This window comes from Primulina eburnea, chromosome 17 (genome assembly GCF_022965805.1).
Source record: "Primulina eburnea isolate SZY01 chromosome 17, ASM2296580v1, whole genome shotgun sequence".
NCBI lineage: Eukaryota > Viridiplantae > Streptophyta > Magnoliopsida > Lamiales > Gesneriaceae > Primulina > Primulina eburnea.
In genome coordinates, this window is record NC_133117.1 from 4,626,580 (window position 1) to 4,653,468 (window position 26,889).

At 39.2% G+C, this 26,889-nt stretch overlaps 1 protein-coding gene across 3 annotated transcripts; it reads right to left on the reverse strand.

The window, feature by feature from the left end:
• LOC140817706 (putative uncharacterized protein YDL057W) lies at nt 1–26,096 on the reverse strand. Of its 3 annotated transcripts, none has more exons than XM_073177431.1 (8): nt 26,016–26,096; nt 25,807–25,873; nt 24,399–24,517; nt 23,485–23,567; nt 3,657–3,778; nt 2,340–2,504; nt 921–1,014; nt 1–554 (listed from the first exon to the last, which is right to left on the reverse strand). In XM_073177431.1, exons 3-8 carry the CDS (start codon nt 24,510–24,512, stop codon nt 353–355), a joined length of 780 nt encoding a protein of 259 aa, XP_073033532.1. In that variant the 5' UTR covers nt 24,513–24,517; nt 25,807–25,873; nt 26,016–26,096; the 3' UTR covers nt 1–352. The 3 variants fall into 3 exon arrangements, with proteins under 3 accessions (XP_073033532.1, XP_073033531.1, XP_073033530.1); XM_073177430.1 differs by having other exon boundaries at nt 25,995–26,082; XM_073177429.1 differs by lacking the exon at nt 26,016–26,096 and having other exon boundaries at nt 25,807–25,988.
• Between the last annotated feature and the right edge of the window lie 793 nt (nt 26,097–26,889).

A 26,889-nucleotide genomic window follows, 5' to 3' on the forward strand; every position in this document is an offset into this window, starting at 1 on the left:
TTCCGTCCAACACGGTATATTTTATTCTCGTCTATCAAATTCTTGATATCTGGAACATACTGTGTTTACATAAGAAAACAATGACACTGAAGAAAATATCCACCTTCTATCATTCACGGCATATCAGACAAGATAGATTGTTGAAGAATGATGGATGGGCACTTAATGTCATTTGACTTAATAAACAATACTGTTTGATCACACCAACCAAGTTTTACCAATCTTTCTATCTTAAGAGAGGAGCAGGGTTCCGGATGAGCCCAATTGTCAAATTTTCAAGAACCATAAGCTCATTATCGGAAGTTAAATTTGTAAAAATATTGCATACTTCAAAGTAAACATGTTCAGTCTCCTATTCGGAGACTTCTTCAGCCTGCTGCATGCATTCCTTTATGAAAGGCAAAACGGCTGAAGATAATGCATCTTGATGTGAAGAATATCCATGATTGGCCCCATCTACAATTTGCAACTGGTGGTTCGGTATGATCTTGGCGAACTCCAGAGCATCTTCAACTGGAATAATTTCATCAACTGATCCATGAACTGTCAATACCCTATAAACGCATTTCGAAAAGTCAAAGACAAGTTCCCGTGCATTATTTTCAAGATTTATGGCCAAGTACTTGGAAGCCAACAATGTAGCATGACGTGATCACCAGAATCTAACTGAATTACGCAGATGCAAACCCAAGATGACAAACCAGTGGTTAATTTTTTCGTCTTATGAAAAAATTCATGACCTGACTGTGGAAACAATTTTTTCACTCATTCCAGAATACGTGACATATTGCGGCAGATGAATTAGAAATTTTAGAAAGAGGTAATAATGGGTAAAATCTAAAGGTGGCTAACTTTTTTCCAGTTGAATGTGATACGACCAAAACGAGCATATCATCAGAAAAAATCGGTATCATCATTACCTGCATCCCTTGTCAATCGAAAGACATGCTTCATGCATGTTTGTATTTAATCGATCCATCAAACTTTCCTTGGTGACTTGATAATCTACTTCTCCTACGAAAAGAAATGAGTGAGGTAACTTTGTCAGTCAAAAGTGCATGTGTGCTACAAATAATATTATCAAGCCATTCTCATTTCTCAATGAAACTCTTACAGATGTACATATCTCAAATTGAGGAAAAGCAATGAAATAAAGTACAGTGCTCATAACCCACAGAGATAGTTCAGTACTCCATGATAGAAGTGTTTAGAAACCGAACAAAACGCTTGAACCATAGGTTTTTAATCAATCACAGTTTGAATTCATTTTACAATCAACTAAACCGAAAATTTTGGTTTATTTCAAATTTTAGGTTCGATAAATATAAACTGTACCAAACTAATCCAAACCAATTACATAAATAAATTTTGTTAATTTAGTGCTATTTTCTTGGATATGGAAATATTTTATTTGTTTTAATTTGTATTATATTATGAATGAGCTTTGAAACAATCTAATACATTAATAACTTATTTATTGCATATTTTAACCCAAATAAACATATCCACATCTCTAAAAATTAAGATTTTTTATAAGTTGCAAAATTCTGAAACCTGCATAAGTATTTTAATTAACTGTATTTTACTTATAATCAATTTTTAATTAATTGTATCTCAACTTCTATCAAGTATCAATTGTTTTTTCTACTGAATTACAATATCATATGTATTAATTCAATATGAAGCTCAAAATTTAAATTAATCTTCCAAACCAGTCCATACCAAACCAAACCGAGATTTATGATATAGTTTGGTATGGATATAAAAAACCCATGGTTTGGTTTGGTTTAAAATTTTGTAAAACTAATATAATATGGTTTCATTGGTTGGGTTCGAATCTTTATCCAAACCGAACCAAACCGTGAACACCCATACTCCATGACAATATACTTCTCTGACAGGTAAAATGTTGCAAAAGAAACAAATTACTGTTTACTAATACACAGCAGAAGTGGAAACCACAACGAACCCCTCAGATTTTTTTTACCTTTTTTCAGATTTCTGTGGCCTCTCATCAAACGGGTTATCAGAATTGTGCAAAAGAGAACTATCAAACTAAGGAAAGCTATCCTTCAGGTTTAAACAGTAGGGTTTGGAATTCTTCTTCTTTCCTTTTTTTTTCCTGGTGGTTTTGGAATTCTGAAGTAATTGAAATTGGAACTAAATATATTAAAAGAAAAAAATTAAGGCTCATAAATTTTACGTCATTATGAAATGTCTAAATATTTATGAGTGACATCTCCTAAAGCACAAATGATGCTTGAGTGTAGGGTCACATATTCAACATCAAGTTAGGAAAAAACAAGCAGGGGTCATCACCTAAAAAAGTGTATGATTACCTGTTCTCGTTTTAATATCAATATATCCTTCCTTGTCGAGTCTTTCTAAAAAATTTTTACCCAGCCTTTCTTCAAGGCCTCTCTTGAGATCATAACGACCAGAGACATTCACGACAGCAGGAATATCATGATATTTAGATGCATACAGGAGGACAACGTTTCCACCTGCAACATGTGATAACAAAAAATGCAAGGAGAATCAACAGATCGCATTTTGAAGCCTTAGCACAATTGAGTGTTTAAAGAGAGGATTGTGGGACGAATTATATGCCATAATCACAAAGCAAAACACTATAAGTGAGAAGAACAATAGATCCAGTTTTAGCATGGATTTTTCCTTATAAGGTTCTATTGTATTAGAAGGAAAGGGGTATTTTTCACTCTTAGGGGGAACACATAGTCATCCACCGCTGCACTAAAGTTGTAGTTTGAAAATTTAAAGAAAGACCAAACTAACCATGAAACAAAAAAAGAGTGGAGAGACAAGCAAAACTCAAATTGAAAGCATTTCCTTCGGACTAAAATAAAATAGGCCTAAATGTCTATGTTGTTGCAAACTTATAGCCCTCAACCATATTACTGCCTTGCATGAATTTCCAGTTGGCTAAATTGAAGGACATTCCAGCTAATAAAAAATTACTCGAGAAAAATTTAAATGGAAACAAGACAAATTCAAGAATGCTCTTCTCTAGACTCAACGAGTAAGTTCAAGAATGCCCCTCTCTGAAGTATATAAGGCGCCGAGTCAGACTATGCTGTCGCCTGTCAGATCATCTAAATGAATCATTTGATACAAGCTTGTCAAACAAATCATCAGTAATAGCTAGATACACTTAGTTGTGCATTTCATTTTATGTACACATGTTAACGTGTCTATTGAAAAACAACAACACGCATAAAGACTTGGGTCTAGTTTTTTTGGATTTGGTAACAAAAGGTAGGGGTACTTGGAGTAAAGAAAAGAACCAGAAGAAAAGTATGAAACATTTGTGGGTAAGTAATGCATGTCTGTGTGTGGGTCTGAGATTTTGAAAAGGGAAGGATGTATTGTATGGCAAACCAGGTAGAAGGAAACATTTGTACCATGGAAATTGTAGAAATTGTCAAATCATGGAAAATCGTAAGATTATGATAATGGACATGACAAAAAATCATTTAAGAGAAGCGGGTGCGGGGTGTCTAGCAATGATGGTATCGCAGGTCAAATAAAATGAGAGAGGAGGTCTCAGGCTCAGCTGGTATTTCCACTCAGTTGGTATTTCCAACAGGTAATGGAAACATACAAGATACTCAGTTTTGGATACAAGTTGATACGACCTTTACTGTGCCCAAGAACCACAACTGCAGCACGTTTTACACTTTTGAAGTATTCAGTAACAGCTCTCAGGTCTTCAACTTCACTTAAGTAGTTGCCAAAATGAAATGAACCTTCACTTTCCCTGCAAATAGGATAAAAGCGTACAACCAAGTAAATCAGCAGAATGTTACTCGAGCATTAAAAATTAAACAAATTTTAGATGTTTATGAGGCAGAGGAAAAATGTAGCATAGTATTCAGATGAGTTGGATATGAAAGCAGGAACTAGTTCTCGGTCTGCAACAACATTTATAAAAAAAAAATAACTCGGGTGTATCAGGTTATTTGCTCCCGCCATCTTATTGTCACTCACCATACCAAATATGATGAAACGTAATACATTTGGCTTAAACCTATCAGGAAACTTTTGCGCCAACCACAGTTATGGGAGGCAAAAATTAAAGCTAACTAAAGTAAAAGATGGAATACTCATAGGTTGTGAAGTGCAGAAAGTTTTATTCCATTGAATAATAAACAGATGCTAGATACAGATTTATATAGATCAACCTAGGAGTCTTATCAAGAAAAAGAAATTCCACTAACAACCTATCAGATAACTCTTTTTAAATACAAACAAAATGATCCAAATCCGCCAATTATCTGGATTATATGTTATTAATATCTAACATTCCCCCTCCAGTTAGGGTCATATATGTTGATCATGCCCAACTTGGAATTCATGTCTTCAAAGTTTGGCCGGTGAAGAGAATATCCGTGATTTGCAGCAAGTGAGAGGGGATGTAGTTGAGATCAATGACTTTCTTCTCAATCTTCTCATTTATAAAGTGTAGGTCTATCACAATTTGCTTTGTTCGATCGTGAACTGGATTCTTGGCTATACTCATAGCTGCTTGATTCTCACACATCATTTTAAAGGGATGACCATCTTCAAGTTTCAATTCAGTGAGTAGTATGTTCAGCCACATTCCTTCATAGGCCATGTGCTAAGGCTCTGTATTCTGTTTCCGTGATGCTGCGTGCCACTATAGACTGCTTCTTACTCTCCAAGTTACTAAGTTCCCCCACGCGAATGTGCAATATCCTAAAGTTGATCGCCTATCAGTATGCGATCCAACCCAATCAGCATTATTATACACTTCGAAGTTTTTGACTGAGGACTTTTGAAGCATCGTCATTTCCTGGGTTTCTTTTGAGATATCTCAATACTAGGTATATTGCATTCATGCGGTCCTCTGTTGAGCGATTCATGACACGCACAAAAAATCCAATATTCAGTCGTGTGTGCGAGAGATAGATTAATTTGCCAACTAATCTTTGATATCTCCCTTTGTCAACCAGTGGACAGTCATTCCCAGATGTGAGTATGACATTAGCATCCACAAGAGTGTCAACTGGCTTCCTCCCCAAAATTTCAATTTCCTTCAAGAGGTCTAACACGTATTTTCTTTGAGAAATTGAAATCTCGTGGGATGATCTACCCACTTCCATTCCCAAAAAATATAATATATGAGATTTTCAAGATCTTTCATTTCAATTCCTTCGAGAATAAGATATTACACATATCATATCCTCGTCGTAATTCCATGTCAGTAAAATATCGTAAACATAAACTAGTAGGATTGTGATCTTTCTTTCATATGAGTGTTTGATAAACAGTGTGATCAGATTGACCATGGGTGTACCCATTCTTTTTCATAACATTTGAAAAACGATAAAACTAGGCCTGAGGAGATTGCTTCAAGTCGCACAGTGATTTCTTCAATCTGCATGTTTTATGAGTTGTGGACTCGGACACAAATCCACGTGGGATATCCATATAAATTTCTTCCTCCAGATCTTTATTTAGAATAATGTTTTTAACATCAAGTTGAAACAACGACCAATCCAAGTTTGCAACAAGTGATAAAAGAACTCGGATGGTATTGAGACTGGCAACAGGAGCAAATGTTTCTTGGTAATCAATCCCATATGATTGTGTGCATCCTTTTGCTACCAGTCGAGCTTTAAACTATTCTATGCTACCTTCAACCTGTTTGTTTCCCTGCAGGGAGTTGAGCGATGACGGAATGTCGCCTTCCATTTTGGATCTTGGAGAGCAATCTCAATGGATGAAGGAATCTAAACCTGGTCCAATCTGGTCACAAAACCTTGATGTGCAGATGATAAATGTTCAAGTGAAACAAAATACATATAGGGTGTAATGAACATGATCGAATCCCTTTCCTTAATGCAATAGGCCTCTCATCAATATCAACATGTTGGATATGGAAGAATCACAATAGGACCAGTATTAACTTGTGCATTTTCAGCGAAAATTGGCTTCGGGGAAGTGTTGAGGTTTTGCTTTGCTGATTCTGATGAGGGTGTAGTTTTCTCCAAGAGTACACTTGCAAGGGCTAATATGGTGGACTGTCAATCGCTGTAGGAGCATGAGTTGTGTTCTCATGAGGTTCTAATCGTGGTATGGCAGGTGTATGAAGTTCCAAATTGTTAGATCCTCTAAGTTCCGTCTCTCCCTTAATCGAAGATTTGTTATAAAAAGGTTCATACCCAGAAAATGTGACATCCATAGAGGCGTAAAAAAAAATTTTGTAACTGGGGAGTAACATTTGTACCCTTTTTGATTTGGTGAATTGTAGAACCCGTAAATTAGACTACGTATAAGCCATGCATAATTCTAGTATTTTAAATTAAAATGATTTTATTCCAAGAGTATTTAAATGCTTTTCTTTAAAGTTAATTATTTTATGCAGTAGTTTAATTTTTATCTTTTCAGTTAAATTCAGTGAGGCCGGACTGGAGTTGGAGATAAAATTTAAAATTTAGAAATCATTCCCAGAGTTTATTTTAGCTAGCTAGTAAGTTGATTTAAGTATCCTATTTTTCCAATTTTACTTTTCTCCTAAATTCAAACTCACCACCACTTCCCTCTATCAGCCGCCCACCGGCCGCCCACTAGCCGCCGCGATTCCGGCCGGTCACCTCCAACAGCCGCTTCCGGCCGCCGTCGGAGCGCAGCCGGCCGTCGGAGCACCTCCGTTGCCGGAGTAAAGAAAAAAAATTATAAAAAAGGACAATTTCGTCATTTTATCAAAAAATTCAAAATTATCCCATACTTAAAAATCATACCAAACATAATACTATTTTACGTCATATATTATATTTCTATCACAATCATTTTTTTATCATTTACATACTAATCATTAGTTTATCCTATCCTTCCAACCAAACGTAGCCTAAAGGTTTAAAATACACTAGCTAAGCAATATTTTTCCCCACTTATTAGCTTAAATTCGGTCACCCCTTGAGTGAGATAACATTTCTTTGACACCTCACCACCTTTAACTTCTTCTTTATTATTTTCTTAGCATGATAATCCTTCATTTTTTTAATCACCATTTAATTATTAATCCATCATTATCCTAGACTTGGTTGACATGTAGAATCGGTCATGGCACATCCATATGATCCCTCCAACAATCATTTGATATCAAACAAATTCAAATTTAAAAAAGAAGCAAGACTTGGTCATACCATTTGAATCCCTTTATTATTGGATCTCCCCTCACTCTCCTAACCATTTCCCCTCTCCCTAATCTCGAAAATCAGTAGCCATTCAGTAGAGGAAATCGAGAGAATAATAGCAAGAAATAATTGAGTAGAAAGAAGATCAAGAAAAACGCTCTATCTCCTCCGCGCCGCGTCGTTGCGTTTCGTTTTCTTTTCAAAACGAAACCAAGGCATGTATATGTTCTTCTTTGCTCTTCAATCAAGCCATATTAATATTTTGAAACATCATACTCATGATTTTATTAAGCCAAAACCGAAATACATGACCATATTTTTAAAAAAATGAAGTGCAGATTTTCGGCTTCTCCTTCCATGCTTCACGGTTTGCTTGTTTTTGTGAGTACAGGTGGTTGGCTCGACTCAAGGCTCCCAATGCTGCATCTAGACATGTTCTAGGACATGTTAAGATCATATTAGTCCATTCGTTCAAGTCTCATACCCGCTGGAAATCAGAAATGACAGCAACTCCCCAAGCTTGTCCCTTTTTGCATTCGATTTTCTTTGTTGCTGTCAAAGGTTGATGGATCTGGTCCTGGCTGCCCTAAGGGCTATAGCCATGGTTAGAACATCTCCTGGTGATGTCTAAGACGTGACCAAGTTGCCTTTTTGGAGCTTGGTCCATGGTGGAATCGGTTTTTAATTCAAACAACAAGAACAGCCCCTTCGACCTTTTTTAAATTCTGCATGTGTCCTCTCGGTTTTGGGTGTTGGTGTGGATCTTTGTTGGCTCTTTAGCCATGGTTCAAACCATACCCTAGGATGTTGGTAAGAGGTTCTGGTCGGTGGTTCAAGACCCAATGTCCATTAGCCTCGCAAACGACGCAAGGAAACCAAAGCACAGCTGCTGTATTTAGTGGACAGCAACTTGCTGCTTCGGTTCAGTGGCTCGTTCGAGTTCTTGGTTGGCTTCTAGCCTATGGCCTTGGACTGGACAGTGTCTCATCGAGTTGGGAAGGTCATGTTTTTGACCGTTCGTGATTCGGATCATTTTAGAGGTCGTACGAGGAATTACGGTGCGATGTGCCAAATTGACTCTCGAAAGAACGTTTCATGTTTTTGCCTCTATTCACCAAAATTTCGGCCCTTGTCATTTTAGGAGCATTATTTCATCATTTTAAGTGTATTTTAATCATGACTAAATGATGGTTCGGGTTGGCACGGAGTCATGATTAAATACGAAGTCGTTGGGCGTAATTGTATCGTTTTTGGATTCAATTACAAAGTTTGGTCAAGAAAATCATTTGCATATTTTTCATGTCAAATTTAGGTCGCAGCGAGCTTGGGAACGATCCAATCAATGCGGTAAAATAATACAGGATATTTCATTATGCCAGTTAATTATATTACGTGCATAAAAATAAGAAAATATTCATTTTTGAGATTTATGCGATATTGGTTTTGGTCATTTCACTATCATGGGAGCATTGTATCATCCGGTCGCCAGTTACCGGTCAGTTCAGTTATGTACCACCCAGTATACTGTGGCATTAATCTGATCAGACGTTCATTACTTCACCCGGTCGCCAGTTACCGGTCCAGTCAGCGCAATTCAATACATGGGCCACTTGCGTAGACCATAATCTCAACAAAAAATTTATGACATGTTATTTTATTCAGGGCTCCAAGGAGCAAACATTTTCACTGCGATTTTCAGTTCAATTATGCACGTAGTATAATTGCTCATGATAAGTTATTTTCACATTATGACTCATGACATGATATTTTTACTCCCATGCAATTTTACTATATTATTTACTCGTTATTTACGATATATGCATGCTGAGTCTTTAGACTCACTAGACTTGATTGTTGTATGTACTGATGATGTCGGGGCCGAGGGCGGGGAACAGTGAGCTAGCTTGGGTCGACAGTAGTGGAACCCGAGGACCTCATTTTAGCATTTACCATTTTTATGCTCAACATTTTATCAGTTGTTGGATTATTCTTAAATTGTTATTTTGCAAACAAATATTTACTTCCGCTGCTATTTTGAATATTAAACTTTATTTATCCGTTTAACTTATGAATGAGACATTTTAATTATTTGAAAAGAAAATTTTAAATTTTTCGTAAATTTTTAAACACGAATTTTCGGGCCATTATAGCTGGTATCAGAGCAATGGTTCTGTAAAGGGTTGTACTACTACTGACCACGAGAAGCTCATGAAGTCACGTCTTCGGTCTTTAAGTTTTACATTTACGCATTTTATTTAAAGCATGAATTATTTAACAGCATGTTTTCATTAAATATTTTATGTCCAGATTTATTTTATTGTTCAGTATTTAAATAAATTATGGAATTATGCATGTTAGTTACGTATGAGTTATGTATGGAACAGTATGCCCCCTAGACGCATTCTCGAGCGCACTAGAAATGACGAGCCTCGCCAAGAGGACAGAGAGGAGCAGAGGCAGAAGAGAGATTTACCACCTCCACCTCCACCTGACATGATGCCCAGATGCTAGCTGGGATGACTCAGTTCTTCGCACAGTTTGCGGGGAACCATGCTGTGGCGCCCAGGCCGACAGGGCCCGAGGCTTTCTATGAGAGATTCATGAAGATGCGTCCTAAGGAGTTTTCAGGGACGACGGACCCCATGATTGCCGAGGGCTGGATCAAGTCCCTCGAGGTTATCTTCGAGTTCATGGAGCTTGGAGATGCTGACAGAGTCCGATGCGCTACCTACTTATTCGGAGGAGATGCCCGCTTATGGTGGGAAGGAGCGTCAATAGCCCTGAACTTGGCTACGCTGAGCTGGACACGCTTCACGGAGGTATTCTACTCCAAATATTTTACTGAGGAAGTGTGCACCAGGTTGACCACTGAGTTCATGAGCCTGAGACAGGGAGATCTGACTGTTACGGAGTTCATCCGTAAGTTTGAGAGGGGTTGTCATTTTGTGCCCCTGATCGCGAATGATGCTAAAGCCAAGTTAATGCATTTTCTGGTGGGTCTACGGCCGATCTTGCGTCGTGATGTTAGGGTGTCTGACCCTACTACTTATGAGGTCGTTGTCTCCAAAGCTCTAGCCGTAGAGCAGGATCAGCGTGATATCGAGAGAGACCGCCAGGGCAAGCGCCCAGTCCAGGTACCGCACCGCCCTCCTCCTCGCAGCATCAGCAGCAGAACAAGAGGCCTTTTCACGGACCGCCTAGAAACAGAGGTCAGCAGCAGCAGCAGCCCCGAGGACTTTTGAGCACACAGTTTGCCCTAAGTGCTCACGTCGCCATCCTGGAGCATGTATGTTTGGCTCAGGGAAGTGTTACAAGTGTGGCAGTCAAGACCACATGTTGCTGCAGTGTCCTCAGAGGAATCTGCCTACCCAAGGCAAAGTTTTTGCTCTCCATGCCACGGAGACGAACCCGGAGACCATGCTTATGACAGGTACCTTTAAGCTTTAAGTTTACATTGGAGATTTAATGTTTTGGGTTAAGATTTTTTAACATAGAACTAAACTTGTAGACATGCAATCCTACTGCAATTCTATGTTCAAAAATCTTAACACAAAACATTAAATCTCAAATGTAAACTTAAAGCTTAAAGGTACCTGTCATAAGCATGGTCTCCGGGTTCGTCTCCGTGGCAGATCTATCTTCGAGAATACCGAAGCTCCCTGCAATTGATCAAATAGATCCTCAATCCGCAGAAGTGGGTACTTGTTCTTCACTGTAACCCTGTTCAATTCTCGGTAATCAATGCAAAGTCTTATCGTGCCACCTTTCTTCTTTACAAACAAGACTGACGTGCCCCATGGTGAAAAACTCGGGTGAATGAACTCTTTTTTCCAGAAGTTCCTGAATCTGCTTCTTAAACTCTGCCATCTCTGTCGGTGCTAGTCGGTACGGCGTTTTGGATATCGGAGTCGTACCTGGCATAAGCTCGATGGAGAACTCCACCTCTCTCTCCGGTGGCATACCAGAGACGTCCTCAGGAAAAACGTCTAGGAAATCTCTAACAATAGGAACATCTGAGGCTGACTGACTGGGCGCCTCGAGGACAGATACAAAGGTCGCTAGAAACGCCCGACACCCTCTATGCATGAGCTTCCTAGCCTGGACATAAGGAATAATACGCGGTAGAGGAAAGTACATGTCTGGCTCGAATAAGAACTGCGTCATTTCAGGCGGTCGGACTAGAACAGATCTCCGCTGGAAGTCAATCAAAACTCTGTTCCGCAATAGCCAATCCATCCCTAGAATAATGTCAAACTCTGGCATCTGCAGTACGATAAGATCCACATAAACAAAATTGCCATGGAGCTCAAGATCTATGTCTCGGATCACATTGGTAGCTGCCATCTCCTCACCAGAAGGCAATACTATTGAATAGGCTACATCTAGCCCAACGGTCTTGACCTTGAAAAATTAGCAAAGACCTCCGAAATAAATGAGTGAGTGGCCCCTGAATCTATCAAGGTCCTTCGTAGCAGAACCAGATATAAAAATTCTCCCTGAAAGATCGGAACTTTAAGTTGAACCCAATAGTTACAAGAACTAAATTTGTAGGCATTCAAAGGCCAGAGTTCTTCTAACCTAATTCCCGAAAATAATACTGAGTAGAGCGTGCAATCCTACTACAATTCTATGTTCAAAAATCTTCACCCAAAACATTAAATCTCAAATGTAAACTTAAAGCTTAAAGGTATTTGTCATAAGCATGGTCTCCGGGTTCGTCTCCGTGGCATGGAGAGCAAAAACTCCGCCTTGGGTAGGCAGATTCCTTTGAGGGCACTGCAGCAACATGTGGTCTGGACTGCCACACTTGTAACACTTCCCTGAGCCAAACATACATGCTCCAGGATGGCGACGTGAGCACTTAGGGCAAACTGGGCGCTCAAAAGTCCTCGGGGCTGCTGCTGCTGCTGACCTCTGTTTCTAGGCGGTCCGTGAAAAGGCCTCTTGTTCTGCAGCTTATTCTGCGAGGAGGAGGGCGGTGCGGTACCTGGACTGGGCGCTTGCCCTGGCGGTCTCTCTCGATATCACGCTGATCCTGCTCTGCGGCTAGAGCTTTGGAGACAACGACCTCATAAGTAGTAGGGTCAGACACCCTAACATCACGGCGCAAGATCGGCCGTAGACCCACCAGAAAATGCATTAACTTGGCTTTAGCATCATTCGCGATCAGGGGCACAAAATGACAACCCCTCTCAAACTTACGGATGAACTCCGTAACAGTCAGATCTCCCTGTCTCAGGCTCATGAACTCAATGGTCAACTTGGTGCGCACTTCCTCAGTAAAATATTTGGAGTAGAATACCTCCAGTGAAGCGTGTCCAGCTCAGCGTAGCCAAGTTCAGGGCTACTGACGCTCCTTCCCACCATAAGCGGGCATCTCCTCCGAATAAGTAGGTAGCACATCGGACTCTGTCTGCATCTCCAAGCTCCATGAACTCGAAGATAACCTCGAGGGACTTGATCCAGCCCTCGGCAATCATGGGGTTCGTCGTCCCTGAAAACTCCTTAGGACGCATCTTCATGAATCTCTCATAGACAGCCTCGGGCCCTGTCGGCCTGGGCGCCACAGCATGGTTCCCCGCAAACTGTGCGAAGAACTGAGTCATCCCAGCTAGCATCTGGGCATTCATGTCAGGTGGAGGTGGAGGTGGCAAATCTCTCTCCTGCCTCTGCTCCTCCCTTATCCTCTTGGCGAGGCTCGTCATTTCTAGTGCACTCGAGAATGCGTCTAGGGGGCATACTGTTCCATACATAACTCATACGTAACTAACATGCATAATTCCATAATTTATTTAAATTTAAATACTGAACAATAAAATAAATCTGAACATAAAATATTTCATGAAAACATGTGTTAAATAATTCATACTTTAAATAAAATGCGTAAATGTAAAACTTAAAGACCGAAGATGTGACTTCATGAGCTTCTCGTGGTCAGTAGTAGTACAACCCTTTACAGAACCATTGCTCTGATACCAGCTATAATGGCCCGAAAATTCGTGTTTGAAAATTTGCGAAAAAATTTAAAATTTTCTTTTCAAATAATTAAAATGTCTCATTCATAAGTTAAACGGATAAATAAAATTTAATATTCAAAATAGCAGCGGAAGTAAATATTTGTTTGCAAAATAACAATTTAAGAATAATCCAACAACTGATAAAATGTTGAGCATAAAAATGGTAAATGCTAAAATGAGGTCCTCGGGTTCCACTACTGCCGACCCAAGCTAGCTCACTGTTCCCCGCCCTCGGCCCCGACATCATCAGTACATACAACAATCAAGTCTAGTGAGTCTAAAGACTCAGCATGCATATATCGTAAATAACGAGTAAATAATATAGTAAAATTGCATGGGAGTAAAAATATCATGTCATGAGGCATAATGTAAAAATAACTTATCATGAGCAATTATAATACGTGCATAACAGAACTGAAAATCAGAGTGAAAATGTTTGCTCCTTGGAGCCCTGAATAAAATAACATGTCATAAATTTTCTATTGAGATTATGGTCTACGCAAGTGGCCCCTGCTTACCCGTGACCGGACCAGTAACTGGCGACCGGGTGAAGTAATGAACGTCTGATCAGACTAATGCCACAGTATACTGAGTGGTACATAACTGAACTGACCGGGAACTGACGACCGGATGATACAATGCTCCCATGATAGTGAAATGGCCACAAGCAATATCGCATAAATCTCAAAAATGAATATTTTCTAATTTTTATGCACGTAATATAATTAACTGGCATAATGAAATATCCTGTATTATTTTACCGCATGGATTGGATTTTTCCCAGGTTCGCTGCGACCTAAATTTGACATGAAAAATATGCAAATGATTTTCTTGACCAAACTTTGTAATTGAATCCCAAAACGAGACAATTACGCCCAACGACTTCGTATTTAATCATGACTCCGTGCCAACCCGAACCAACACCGAATTATCATTTAGTCATGATAAATACACTTAAATGATGAAATAATGCTCCTAAAATGTCGAGGGCCGAAATTTTGGTGAATGGAGGCCAAAACATGAAACGCTCTTTCGAGAGTCAATTTGGCACATTGCACCGTAATTCCTCGTACGACCTCTAAAATTATCCGAATCACGAACGGCCAAAAACATGACCTTCCCAACTCGATGAGGCATTGTCCAGTCCAAGGCCATAGGCTAGAAGCCAACCAAGAACTCGAACGAGCCACTGAACCGAAGCAGCAAGTTGCTGTCCACAAAATACAGCAGCTGTGCTTTGGTTTCCTTGCGTCGTTTGCGAGGCTAATGGCTATTGGGTCTTGAACCACCGACCAGAACCTCTTACCAACATCCTAGGATATGGTTTGAACCATGGCTAAGGGCTAAAGAGCCAACCAAGATCCACACCAACACCCAAAACCGAGAAGACACATGCAGAATTTAAAAAGGGTCGAAGGGGCTGTTCTTGTTGTTTGATTTAAAAACCGATTCCACTATGGACCAAGCCCCAAAAGGGCAACTTGGTCACGTCTTAGACATCACCAGGAGATGTTCTAACCATGGCTATAGCACTTAGGGCAGCCAGGACCAGATCCATCAACCTTTGACAGCAACAAAGAAAATCGAATGCAAAAAGGGACACGCTTGGGGAGTTGCTGTTATTTCTGATTTCCAGCGGGTATGAGACTTGAACGAATGGACTAATATGATCTTAACATGTCCTAGAACATGTCTAGATGCAGCATTGGGAGCCTTGAGTCGAGCCAACCACCTGTACTCACAAAAACAAGCAAACCGTGAAGCATGGAAGGAGAAGCCGAAAATCTGCACTTCATTTTTTTAAAAATATGGTCATGTATTTCGGTTTTGGCTTAATAAAATCATGAGTATGATGTTTCAAAATATTAATATGGCTTGATTTAAGAGCAAAGAAGAACATATACATGCCTTGGTTTCGTTTTGAAAAGAAAACGAACGAAACGCAACGACGCAGCGCGGAGGAGATAGAGCGTTCTTCTTGATCTTCTTTCTACTCAATTATTTCTTGCTATTATTCTCTCGATTTCCTATACTGAATGGCTACTGATTTTCGAGATTAGGGAGAGGGGAAATGGTTAGGAGAGTGAGGAGAGATCCAATAATAAAGGGATTCAAATGGTATGACCAAGTCTTGCTTCTTTTTTAAATTTGAATTTGTTTGATATCAAATGATTGTTGGAGGGATCATATGGATGTGCCATGACCGATTCTACATGTCAACCAAGTCTAGGATAATGATGGATTAATAATTAAATGGTGATTAAAAAATGAAGGATTATCATGCTAAGAAAATAATAAAGAAGAAGTCAAAGATGGTGAGGTCTCAAAGAAATGTTATCTCACTCAAGGGGTGGCCGAATTTAAGCTAATAAGTGGGGGAAAAATATTGCTTAGCTAGTGTATTTTAAACATTTAGAGCCTTAACGATCCTTTAAATAATTTAGTGAATTAACACAAAAAATTATGGAACCTAAATGAACTTATTTCCTACTTACCTCAAGTTACTAAAATAATTCCTTAAACCTCCTTTTAACTTAAATCAACTTACTAGCCAGCTAAAATAAACTCTGGAAATGATTTCTAAATTTTAAATTTTATCTCTAACTCCAGTCCGACCTCACTGAATTTAACTGAAAAGATAAAAATTAAACTACTGCATAAAATAATTAACTTTAAAGAAAAGCATTTAAATACTCATGAAATAAAATCATTTTAATTTAGAATACTAGAATTATGCATGGCTTATACGTAGTCTAATTTACGGGTTCTACAACTTACCCAAGGAAAAGTCATTTGATCGCCCGAGATGGAGTTTACCATGATCATGTAAGTGCATGAAAGTTGAGCAACCAAAAATTTTCAGGGGAATATTGTGATTTAGGTGTGTGGAAGGAAAGGAATCCCGAAGTGTCTGGATAGGGCTTCTGTAATGGAGGACACAAGATGATTTGTTGATAAGATATGTAAAGAATAGTGATCTGGCCACTTCAAGTAAGTGGGGATTCTTTAGCTCAGAAACCCCATTTTGTTGGGGGTATAGACACATGAGATTTGGTAGACTATACCTTGGTTTTGGAGGTAGGTTCCTAGAATGGAATTGAAGTAATCTTGGGATCTGTCAGTTTTCAAGATATTGATAAGGGTCGACAATTGGGTTTGAATCATGACATTGAATCATTTGAAAAGCATAGATGTCTCATATTTGTCCTCAATCAAGAAGACCCAAGAGACACGAGTATGATCGTCAATAAAACGTAATAACCAGCGAGAATATTGGGATGGCTTATATGTTTGTGGTGAGAAAGTAGCACGTGTATGTTTTGACAATTGGCACACATCATAACGAATAAAAATTTTCATGATATAGAAAGTTTGGATGCCCTAATCGAAAGTGCCATGACAAAACATCATTATTCTCAATTGAATAAGTTAAAGAATCAAAAAACAAAGCTCAGGTATTGCTCAAGTTTAGAGGGGAGGAAACTAACGACAATTTGAGAAGATACACCGCGTCACAAAATTCAGCATTGTCAATCTTATTCCCCAATGCCAAGTCGTGAAAAAACACAAGAATCATTCGTATAATGAGTGGTGCACTTAAGATCCCGAGTCAAACAGCTGACAGACAAAAATTACAATCAAGGTTGAGGACAAACAAAATAGAACGTAAAGAACAATTTCTTGATATAGGAATTGTTCCTAAACCCAACACTTTAGAGCACGACCCATTTGCAATTTTTAAGGAGAAGCCGAGGAGGCCGAGTACGGACGATACTCTTGGAAGAATTTCATATTCCCCATATATGCACTGATGCACAGGAATCAATGATCCAAAAAAAAGATAACATGTGCTGCGTTAATAAGGCTGTAGAAATGATACCTTGGTGTGCCATACTTCCAGCACGAATAATCGAGGAATTAGGATTTGGAATTGTCTGATTGAAAAGTCTGAGCAGCATCTCAATTTGTTCCTTGGAGAATGGTTGTTGGTCAATTGAAGTACCCTCCACAAGTCTGCAGTAACAGAATTGGCACGTCTCTCCCGGGTTGGCTTCAAGTTAACAGGCTTGCCATGAATCCTCCCCAACAAGTCTCCGTAGTGTGTTTGGTTTCTTGCAATTGTCACACCAAGGTCGGCCATTCCGCATATTGTTGGAGGCAATGGCTTGGGAATTAGGCCCAAGAATTTGGGAGGAAGAGTCGACAGTGGAGGACGCATGGGGAGGGACGCGATGAGAGGCCAGAGCCATCAATAGTTTCTATTATGAGCACGGGTAAAAGATCGGGTTATGAGCAGGTGAAGGGGTTGATCGTTTAACTCTGAGATTTGTTTATGGCTTTTTCTACCTTATCCACCTATTTTTTTGGACCTTCGAGACTCGTTTGAGAGAATCTCGCGATCTCAATATTAGCTATATTTTTATGAGAAAAATTGAATGTCTTATTCTTTTCATCAGTAGTAGGCCCTCCCAATGCACTAAGACTTCATATTAGCGTTGGTTCATGCGTTTGTCCAGTACTGCCATTAGTGAAGGATGAAATACTTCCAGGAGGGAGGGTGGAGGAGGAAGTTCTGGGTCGGAAAAGGAACCTCCTTTAAACTTCTTTAATGACGAGACATGAAAAATTGGGTGAGTCCTCAAGTTCTCTGGAAGGTGTAGCTTGTAAGCCATTTGCCCTACTTTGGCTAACACCTTAAATGGACCGCAGTAGCGAGCGGAAAACTTTGCATTTCCTCTGGATGCTAAGCTTTGATGTCGATAGGTCGGAAGCTTGAGAAGTACCACATCCCCTTCCTTGAACTCCATTTCCATGTGTTTCTTGTCACAATGCAACTTCATAACATTCTGAGCTTGTAGCAAGCGATCACGAGCCTGGCGTAAAAGTTGGTCACTATGTTGCAATTCGTGATCCACGGAAGTTCTGGGTTGGAGAAAGAACCTCCTTTAAACTTCTTTAATGATGAGACATGAAAAATTGGGTGGGTCCTCGAGTTCTCTGGAAGGTGTAGCTTGTAAGCCACTTGCCCTACTTTGGCTAACACCTTAAATGGACCGTAGTACCGATGGGAAAGCTTTGCATTGCCTCTGGATGCTAAGCTTTGATGTCGATAGGTCGGAAGCTTGAGAAGTACCATATCCCTTTCCTTGAACTTCATTTCCGTGTGTTTCTTGTCATAATGCAGCTTCATAACATTCTGAGCTTGTAGCAAGCGATCACGAGCTTGGCGTAAAAGTTGGTCACTGATGTTGCAATTCGTGATCCACGGCCTCCAGACGTGCCTGGCCGGGGAGATAAGACAGAAGGCTTGGTGGTTGGCGACCATAAACAATCTCAAAAAAGGTGGCCTTAAGAGTTGTGTGAAAGCTTGTATTATAGCAAAATTCAGCCCAAGCTAGTCATTCAAACCATTTCTTCGGTTGATCAATTGTAAAGCACCTCAAGTACATTTCTAGAATGCGATTTATCGCCTCGCTTTGTCCGTCGGATTAGGGATGATAAGCTGAGCTGAAACACAGTTTGGTGTCACTCAAACGAAAGAGTTCCTGCCAAAAAGATCTTGTGAAGGTTACGTCTTGATCGCTTACTATTGTTTCGGGTAGCCCATATAACTTGAAGATGTTGCCGAAAAAGATTTTGGTGACTGAAACTGAGGTGTATGGATGAGCTAGGCCAATGAAGTGAGCATATTTAGAAAAGTGATCGATAACCACGAAAATTGCAGTCTTCCCTTGTGAGGTAGGCAACCCTTTGATGAAATTCATTGAAATGTCGGTCCAAATGTGGTAAGGGATGGGCAGAGGTTGTAGAAGTCCAGCTGATTTCATAGCTTCCGTTTTGTTGTGTTGACATATGGAACAATTGAACATATTGCTTTGACTTGATGTTTCATCCCTGGCCAATCCAAATCTTGTCGTATGCGGTGGAGAGTGCGCGGGTAGCCTTCATGACAGCCTTCATGTACCATTGCAATAATAGGAGCAGTTAGTAGGTGATTGTGGAGGAAGGTAGATTTTGGATTTAAACCACAAAATGTCGTTTTTAACTTCTCATGGTCCGAAAGCTCTCCATCGTGAACCTCTCGAATTATGCATTGCACTTGTGGGGTATTAGAGTGTGCTTCTCTGATGGCTGCCAGAAAATTCCATCGTGGTTTCGAAATGGCCATCAAATAGCCCTCTTCACCTAGGCGTAAAAATGTGTCCGCCACGACATTTGATTTTGATGCCCGATACTCTACCTTAAAGTTATAACCCATTAATTTGCTTATCCTCTGTTGTTGTGGAGAGGTTGAAATACGTTGTTCGATCAAAAATTTGAGATCATAATGATCCGTACGAACGATGAAAGAGTTTCCCCAAAAATAAAAGTGCCAATGACGCATGGCTTTGGTGAGTCCGATGAGTTCGTTTTCATAGGCGGGTAGTTTCCTAGGACGAAGGGCAAGTGCGCTGCCGAAGAATGCAATGGGGAGCCCTTGTTGTTGAAGTACAGCCCACATTCCTGTTTCTGATGCATCACACTCTACGATGAAAGGTATGGAAAAATCGGGAAGAGCAAGGACGGCTGTAGAAGTGAGCACTTTGTTCAATGTTTCAAAGGCACACAGGCTGTCAGTTGTCCGTGAAAAGCCTTGTTTGCGCAACATATTGGTTAATGGGGCAGCAATAACTCCAAAGTTTTGCAACAATTTGCGTTAGTACCCTATTAGTCCAAGGAAGCCCCGGAGTGCCTTTAGAGTCATGGGTTGTGGCCAGCGTGGAATGGGTGCTATTTTATTTTCATCCACACACACCCTTTTCTATGAAACCACGTCCCAAGTAAGCAACCTGACTTCGAGCGAAGTAACATTTGAATTTATTAAGGAATAAGTGTTGCTATTGCAGGATTGTGAAGACCGTACGAAGATGGAAAATGTGATCTTCCCAGGTTGCACTGTAAACGACGATGTCATCAAAGAAAACCAAAACAAATTTCCATAAAATGCCGCCGAAAATCGAATGCATTAATGCTTTAAAAGTAGATGACACATTAGTGAGGCCAAAAAGCATCACCATAAACTCAAAGTGGTCGTGGTGGGTGAGAAAGGCCGTCGTGTGGATGCTACTAGGGTCCATCAAAATTCGATGGTAGCCGGATCGCAAGTCTAATTTAGAAAAATATTAGGCTGTCGTGTAATTCCTCCAATATTCGTTGATCACCGAAATGGGGAACTTGTCCTTCACTTTTTTTGCATTCAAGGCACGATAGTCGATAAAAAAGCGCAAGGTATCATCTGATTTTTTGACTAACAATATGGGTGAGGAGAAAAGGGATGCGTTGGGTCTAATAATTCCCTTTCGTAGCATCTCATCAGATTCTTCTCAATTTCATCTTTCTACATATCAGCATATCGATAAGGTCTAACAACAATGGGGTTTGTACCTTGTTCCAGTCGGATTTTATGGTTGAATCCTCTTGAGGGTAGGAGTCCTTGAGGTTCCTCGAACAGGCTGTTGTAGGTTTCCAGAATGTGTTGTAGCTATGTAAGGGGGGTACCTCATCTAGTATAGTTGCTGAGAGGTTTCGGTGTGACAAAATGTAGGATGAGTCTCTGTGCTATGTAACTAGCATGCCCTCCTTTACAAACTGCATTTGCATTTTGTCAAAATCCCACATGATACTTCTTAAGGAGCGGACAATTTACTCCCATGACAGCGCCAAATTCTTCTAGTGTGAGGACGAAAAAATCAACATGGAAGATATGCTTCCTCCAGTTGGATCGAAACAGCCGAACACATTCCCGAACATGGTAGATGCTTCCCATTTGCGACCTTCATAGATATGTCTCCTCGTTGTGATATTTCAAGGTTCAATTGTGAGACCAAGTTGGAGTTTAAGAAATAATGAGTACCGCCGGAATCAATAAGGACATGGAGAGGCATCGAATGGGTGTATCATATTATTTGTATAGCTTTGGGTGTTACTGATTCTCGTAATGACGTGAAGAGAGACGTCTGGATCGTCTGGATTAATCTTGTCAACTTCATCTTCTGAGTCGCTGTTCTCGACTACTTCTAGGTGAAACAATCGTTTGCAACGATGTCCTGGAACGAAGAGTTCACCAGAGTTAAAGCACAACCCTCTTGAGCACCGTTCCTCCTTCTCTGCTCAATTGCCTTGTGATCGATGAGCCTGTTTGTTGGGATGGTACGTCCTTTTGGATAATTGGGTTCTTGTCGTAGGCTTCTTGTGCGTCTTTCAAACAAACGGGCCAGGTCCATAACAGTTGTTAAATCTTCTGAGTGGTGAATGTCTACCTTAATCGCAATGTGTTCTTATAGGCCGCTGATGAAAATTTCCATTTCTTGCTCGCTCGTGAGGAAGCTCATGCTGAAAGTTGCTCCAATTGACGTTGGTATTTTCCTACCGTGCCTATTTGTCGCAATTTCGATAGTTCTCCCAATTTGTTGGTGCGAATCGGTGGCCCAAACCTCACGTGGCAGTACTATCAAGTTTTAAGAACCACAGTTGAGCGTCTCCTTCAAGACGAAAAGACGCGAGCCCCACGCGCTGGTCTTTGGGCGTGCGTTGATGGCAGAAAAAATGTTCACATCAGATTATCCAACTAATGGGATCGGTTGAACCATCATAGGTCGGGAAATCCATCCTCGAATATTTGGGAATGAATTGATTCGAGTTACCAGCTCATTTGATTTGTGTTGATCTCTCGTGCGTTAGTCAGATGCTCCGCTGATATCCTCATCGTCCTAGCTGGTTTTTGACACTTGAGAAGCCAATTCTTCAAGCTTTTTGTGTAGATCTTGTTTAGTGCGTTCTTGTTCATCTTGTTTGCGTGCTTGGTCTTCTCTTTCGGATTTGAACAGGTTGAAGAAGGTCGTAAGTTGCTGTTGGATAACTTGGATTGCTTGCAAATCGCCCATAATTACTGGCTCTGATACCAATTTGTTATGAGCACGGGTAAAGGATCGGGTTATGGACAGGTGAAAGGGTTGATCGTTTAACTCTGAAATTTGTTTATGGTTTTTTCTACCTTGTCTACTTATTTTTTTGGATGTTCGAGGCTCGTTTGAGATAACCTCGCGATTTCAATATTAGCTATATTTTCTGAGAAAAACTAAATGTCATATTCCTTTCATCAGCAGCCATTTAAATACAAGATAAGCATTAAATTGGCATCCAAGAAATATGCCCATTATTCCCCTATCTAGGCTCGACATCCTAGCATTTATTAAAGAAAAGTAAATAAATTCAATCAATCCAATTCCTTATTTTCTAAACTTCCCATGAGTAAACCTTTGATATAGCACATCCTTGATTTTGCTGCTCGATTCTTGTTTGAGTTGGGCTGGGCCCCGTGGATTGAGTCCCTGACAGTTCGCTCTTCATGGTGTACTTCAGAGAACACCTCGCGCACGCTTGTACGGGCTTTATCGCGAGAATTTTACCATGTACATCGTCCAGTGGTGGTTGAGGTCCATTAAGAACTTAAACACTCGATTCTTTTCAACAATAATCTCGTAAGTTTTTCATCATCTTGGAATTTCCACTCAAACACTTCAAACAAATCCAATTGCTGCCAGGAGCAAGTGAGTGAGGTGAAGTAATGGGTGACTGGTGCATCCCCTTGTTTTAAGTCATGAAGGTGCTTTCCATCTCAAATAACTCAACAATGTCATTGTAGGAGTAGGTGTCTCGGGCAGCCTCCCAGACCTCCTTCGCTGTGGGATAGAGCTGAAAATTTTCTCCAATATCGGGGGGCCATGGAGTTAATGAGCCAGGACACGACCGTGTTGTTTTCGGCCTTCCAAATTTTAAATCCGGCATCATCCTTTGCAGGGCAGTACTAGCACCTGATAATATGTCATCCTTGCCCTTTCCGCATATAAACATCGTCACAGATTGGGACCATTGGAGATAATTTTGGTCATTCAATTTATGGTTGGTGATTGGAATGGATGTATTATCAGAGATAACCAGCGTGCCATTTGAAGGCGAGGAGGAATCATAGGATGCGGATGACATATGGCCATACTATGCCATGGACCTTTCAAAGGCTCTGATACCATTAAGTAAAAGATATAATACTAACAACCTATCAGACAACTCTTTTTAAATACAAACACGGTTATCCTAATCAACCAATTATCTGAATAATATATGCTATTAATATCCAACAATGACAATGTGCATCAATCATATTGTTTTCAATTAAGGTCGAGATCATAATTTCTTAAGAAATCATTTTACAAATATAGCTAGCACCCAATGATCTGAGACCTTACCCGTTTCCAGAAAAATCAAAGCGAAAAGCACTGATTCCATTGTTTTCTAAAACTTGAGCAAGGTTGACCATGGTGTCGAACTCCTGCAAATATGAAATTAAGTTAGATGTAACCTCACATCAACTACCACCATGGTTGTTCACAAACTGCAGAAAAAGTTATCTACAATTTGATTTACCCAACCATAGGAGCCAAATTCTATGAGTAGGATAACAAAATAACTGCATGCGGCTTTGAAAAGTAAAGCCATATGTCCATGACTATATCGTAGCTCCTGTGGTTGATCGATATCATTACTGCTGAAAATTCTACAATATTTTTCCAAGAAAAAAGACAAATATATCGTTTTAAGGTGGATGAATAATGTTATGGTTTAATTAGACTAAATTAGGATCTTTCTAATTGTGTTAAAATTTTAGAATATATATTTACTTATATCTACAGGTATCTTATGATCGTATCCTACAGACATGATTGTATCTTTGTCATTTGCACATCCAACAAGCATATAAAGTATATTAAGAAGAATTCAACAACATAAACTCGAAATTTTAACTCTGGGAGACACTGGTACAGAGACAGTTTTTAATAGATTATTAGGTTTCCTAAGATATAGCACATAGTGTGCGGGGGTAAAGAGAAGTATAAAATAACGAAATCAAAGGCGACAGAGAACATAATATGAAGAGCAAGAAGTCTGCAAAAAATAGGAAGTAGAAACAATAATAAAAATGATAAATGTCTTCAAGAAGTTTTCTTTCAATAATCTGCAGTTTAAAACACGAGATTCATCAATTACATATGAACAATCTCACTGTCATTAATCAGAGTGGGAAGAAACATTGTAGGTATCATATGAATCGACATTTAAATTTTGATTGCACAAAATAACAAAATCAAAGCATCCTTCCAACCTTTGAGGATCGAAAACCATGGCACAAAACCACAACTTTTGCTGATCCGGTCTCATGCAAAACACCAAAAAGTTTTTCGCCACGCTTGTTTGATATTGTAATTTTCTGCTGCATAGCAACTGAAATATAAATTCCACTGATCAGTGATATGTCAAGAGTCAAGAATTCCTATGATCTTTCGGGTATGATGGTGAAGACAGAGGAGGTATATCTTCTATTCCAAAACCCGCATACAGTAAATTTGAGATATCATTAAAGAAAACCCACAATGCAAGTCCACTTCTCAATAACCTTGGATAAGTTTTTAATGGAGAGAGAGAGAGCTTTAAAGAACAAAGTTTTCTAAATATTTAACAGCTAAAAGAACATAAAGTAAAAGGAAAATGAGACTGTAAGGTATTTTTGGCTCCATGAACCTTCGCAACCTTAGGCAACACAATTCTTTCTCGTTACAAGTCTTTTAAGTGATATAGAATGAGTGCAGGTTGAATTTCAAGTAATCGCAGTCAATCTTAGGATGTGATATACTGTGTCCGCTCATTTCTCATCAATATTCTCAACCATCCTCCAGCATTATTTGGTTTCACACACAATAACTTGCTTAAACCACAACATTATATCGAACATAAGGATATCCAGTGGCGGGGTTCGTACAAGATAAACATCGATCACTTAGTGGCACTTGAAGGTTGCAGTCATAAATTGTCATAGCTTTCATGCCTTCATAAACATGCCATCCCCGCACCCACCAAATACCAACAAGAGTAGAGACCCTTTTCAACTCAACACGAGATAAAAATACTTCCTACTTTGGCAAGAATGGACTTAAACATTTCATTCATGTTTCTCTACAAAAGAGAGAAATAAAATAATGGCTTGATTTAGGACATAGCTATTATTTACCAAGCAGATTGAAATCATGGCCATATTATTTGGAGTATCATTCCACAGAATTCCGCGATTTATTCATTGGCTTGGCTTTTCAGATCAACTAACTTGACTATACAAGATCAAAACCATTAGTTGCCAACAAAGTTAGGTACAGATCATGCTGAAAAATGACACTTCTTAGTGGCTTAGTCCTTACTGCGGCAGATTACGGAATAAAACTCATTGGTCCAATTTGCATCTCATTTTTGCCACACACCCATGATTTTTTAAGCAAGCAAATATTGTCCATGACTGAAATTATTATGAACACGTATATTTGTGTAGTAGGGGTTATTGCAAAAAGTGGAGCTTTGGTGCAGACGATTTCACTCCTCAGATTACAATAGCAAAGTAATAAAAATTAATTACAAAGAAGACCAACACCCAAATAAACATCGGTTCTAAAAAGTCAATCTTTCAAAAAAAACAACCCTTTTTCTAACACAAACCAAAACAAAGATTTAGAGGACTTTTTCACCTGGGTTTTCAGCAACAATGGTGCTTCTTTTGAATTGGATCTTGAGGTTGCCGGAAGACAAGTTGACCTGTTGAAATGTGAATCTTTGGCTAGTCAAATTTGAGAGCCCGTTATTCAAAATAATTAGCATATTTTATGGGGAATCTAGAATATAATCATCTAAAAAATTGACTCGAAAGCATATTTACGTAGTGTGTTGGATACGGAACCTGGCGCCACCACCCAAGAAGCAGTGGGAAGGAGAAAAACAATGACGATAACAAATTTGGTCCGCTGAATCTTTGGTAAAAAAAATCGAAATAAAATGAGAAAATGTATGCAAAAATTCGAAAAAAATTATGCGTAAATATTTATAAAAATATAGAAAATCTAAAGGTTGAAAATGTTTAAGTTTGTGCTTGGGTTGAATAGTGATATTATATAAATATTGAATTCATTGAAATAATTGGATCCGATATAGAATAATAATCAATAAATAACTAATAATCGAGAAACGCTCAAATGATATAAAAAAAACCTTCCACACGTAATTTGAACCTAGTTAAAACAATGGAGTAGGTCTCTTATGAGACGGTTTCACGAATCTTTATATGTGAGACGGGTCAATCCTATCGATATTCACAATAAAAAGTAATATTCTTAGCATAAAAAGTAATACTTTTTCATGGATTATCTAAATAAGAGATCTGTCTCACAAATTACCATCCGTGAAACCGTCTTACACAAGTTTTTTGTCAAAACAAGACTACCAACCATATCTACCACAATCTACCACATTTGAATTGCAAATAACTTCAGCTGATTAGATGTTAATATAAAGGTAGTATCTTCACACTACATTTAAATGTTCAATTTTAATTTTGTTATTACATATCTCATACATACAAATCAATTTTAAACATTTGGATTTAGCATTGGTGCAAGTTTTCCAACATCATACATTGTCAAAAATCAAAATGTTTTTTTTACACAATGGAACGTGGGGGATGGTATTCGATTCACTCTTCTTCCGTTGTGTTGCTTCGGACAATTATTTAAAATGCCTTTTTTTAGTACTTTCTCTCTTCAAAATCCCGAGGACCA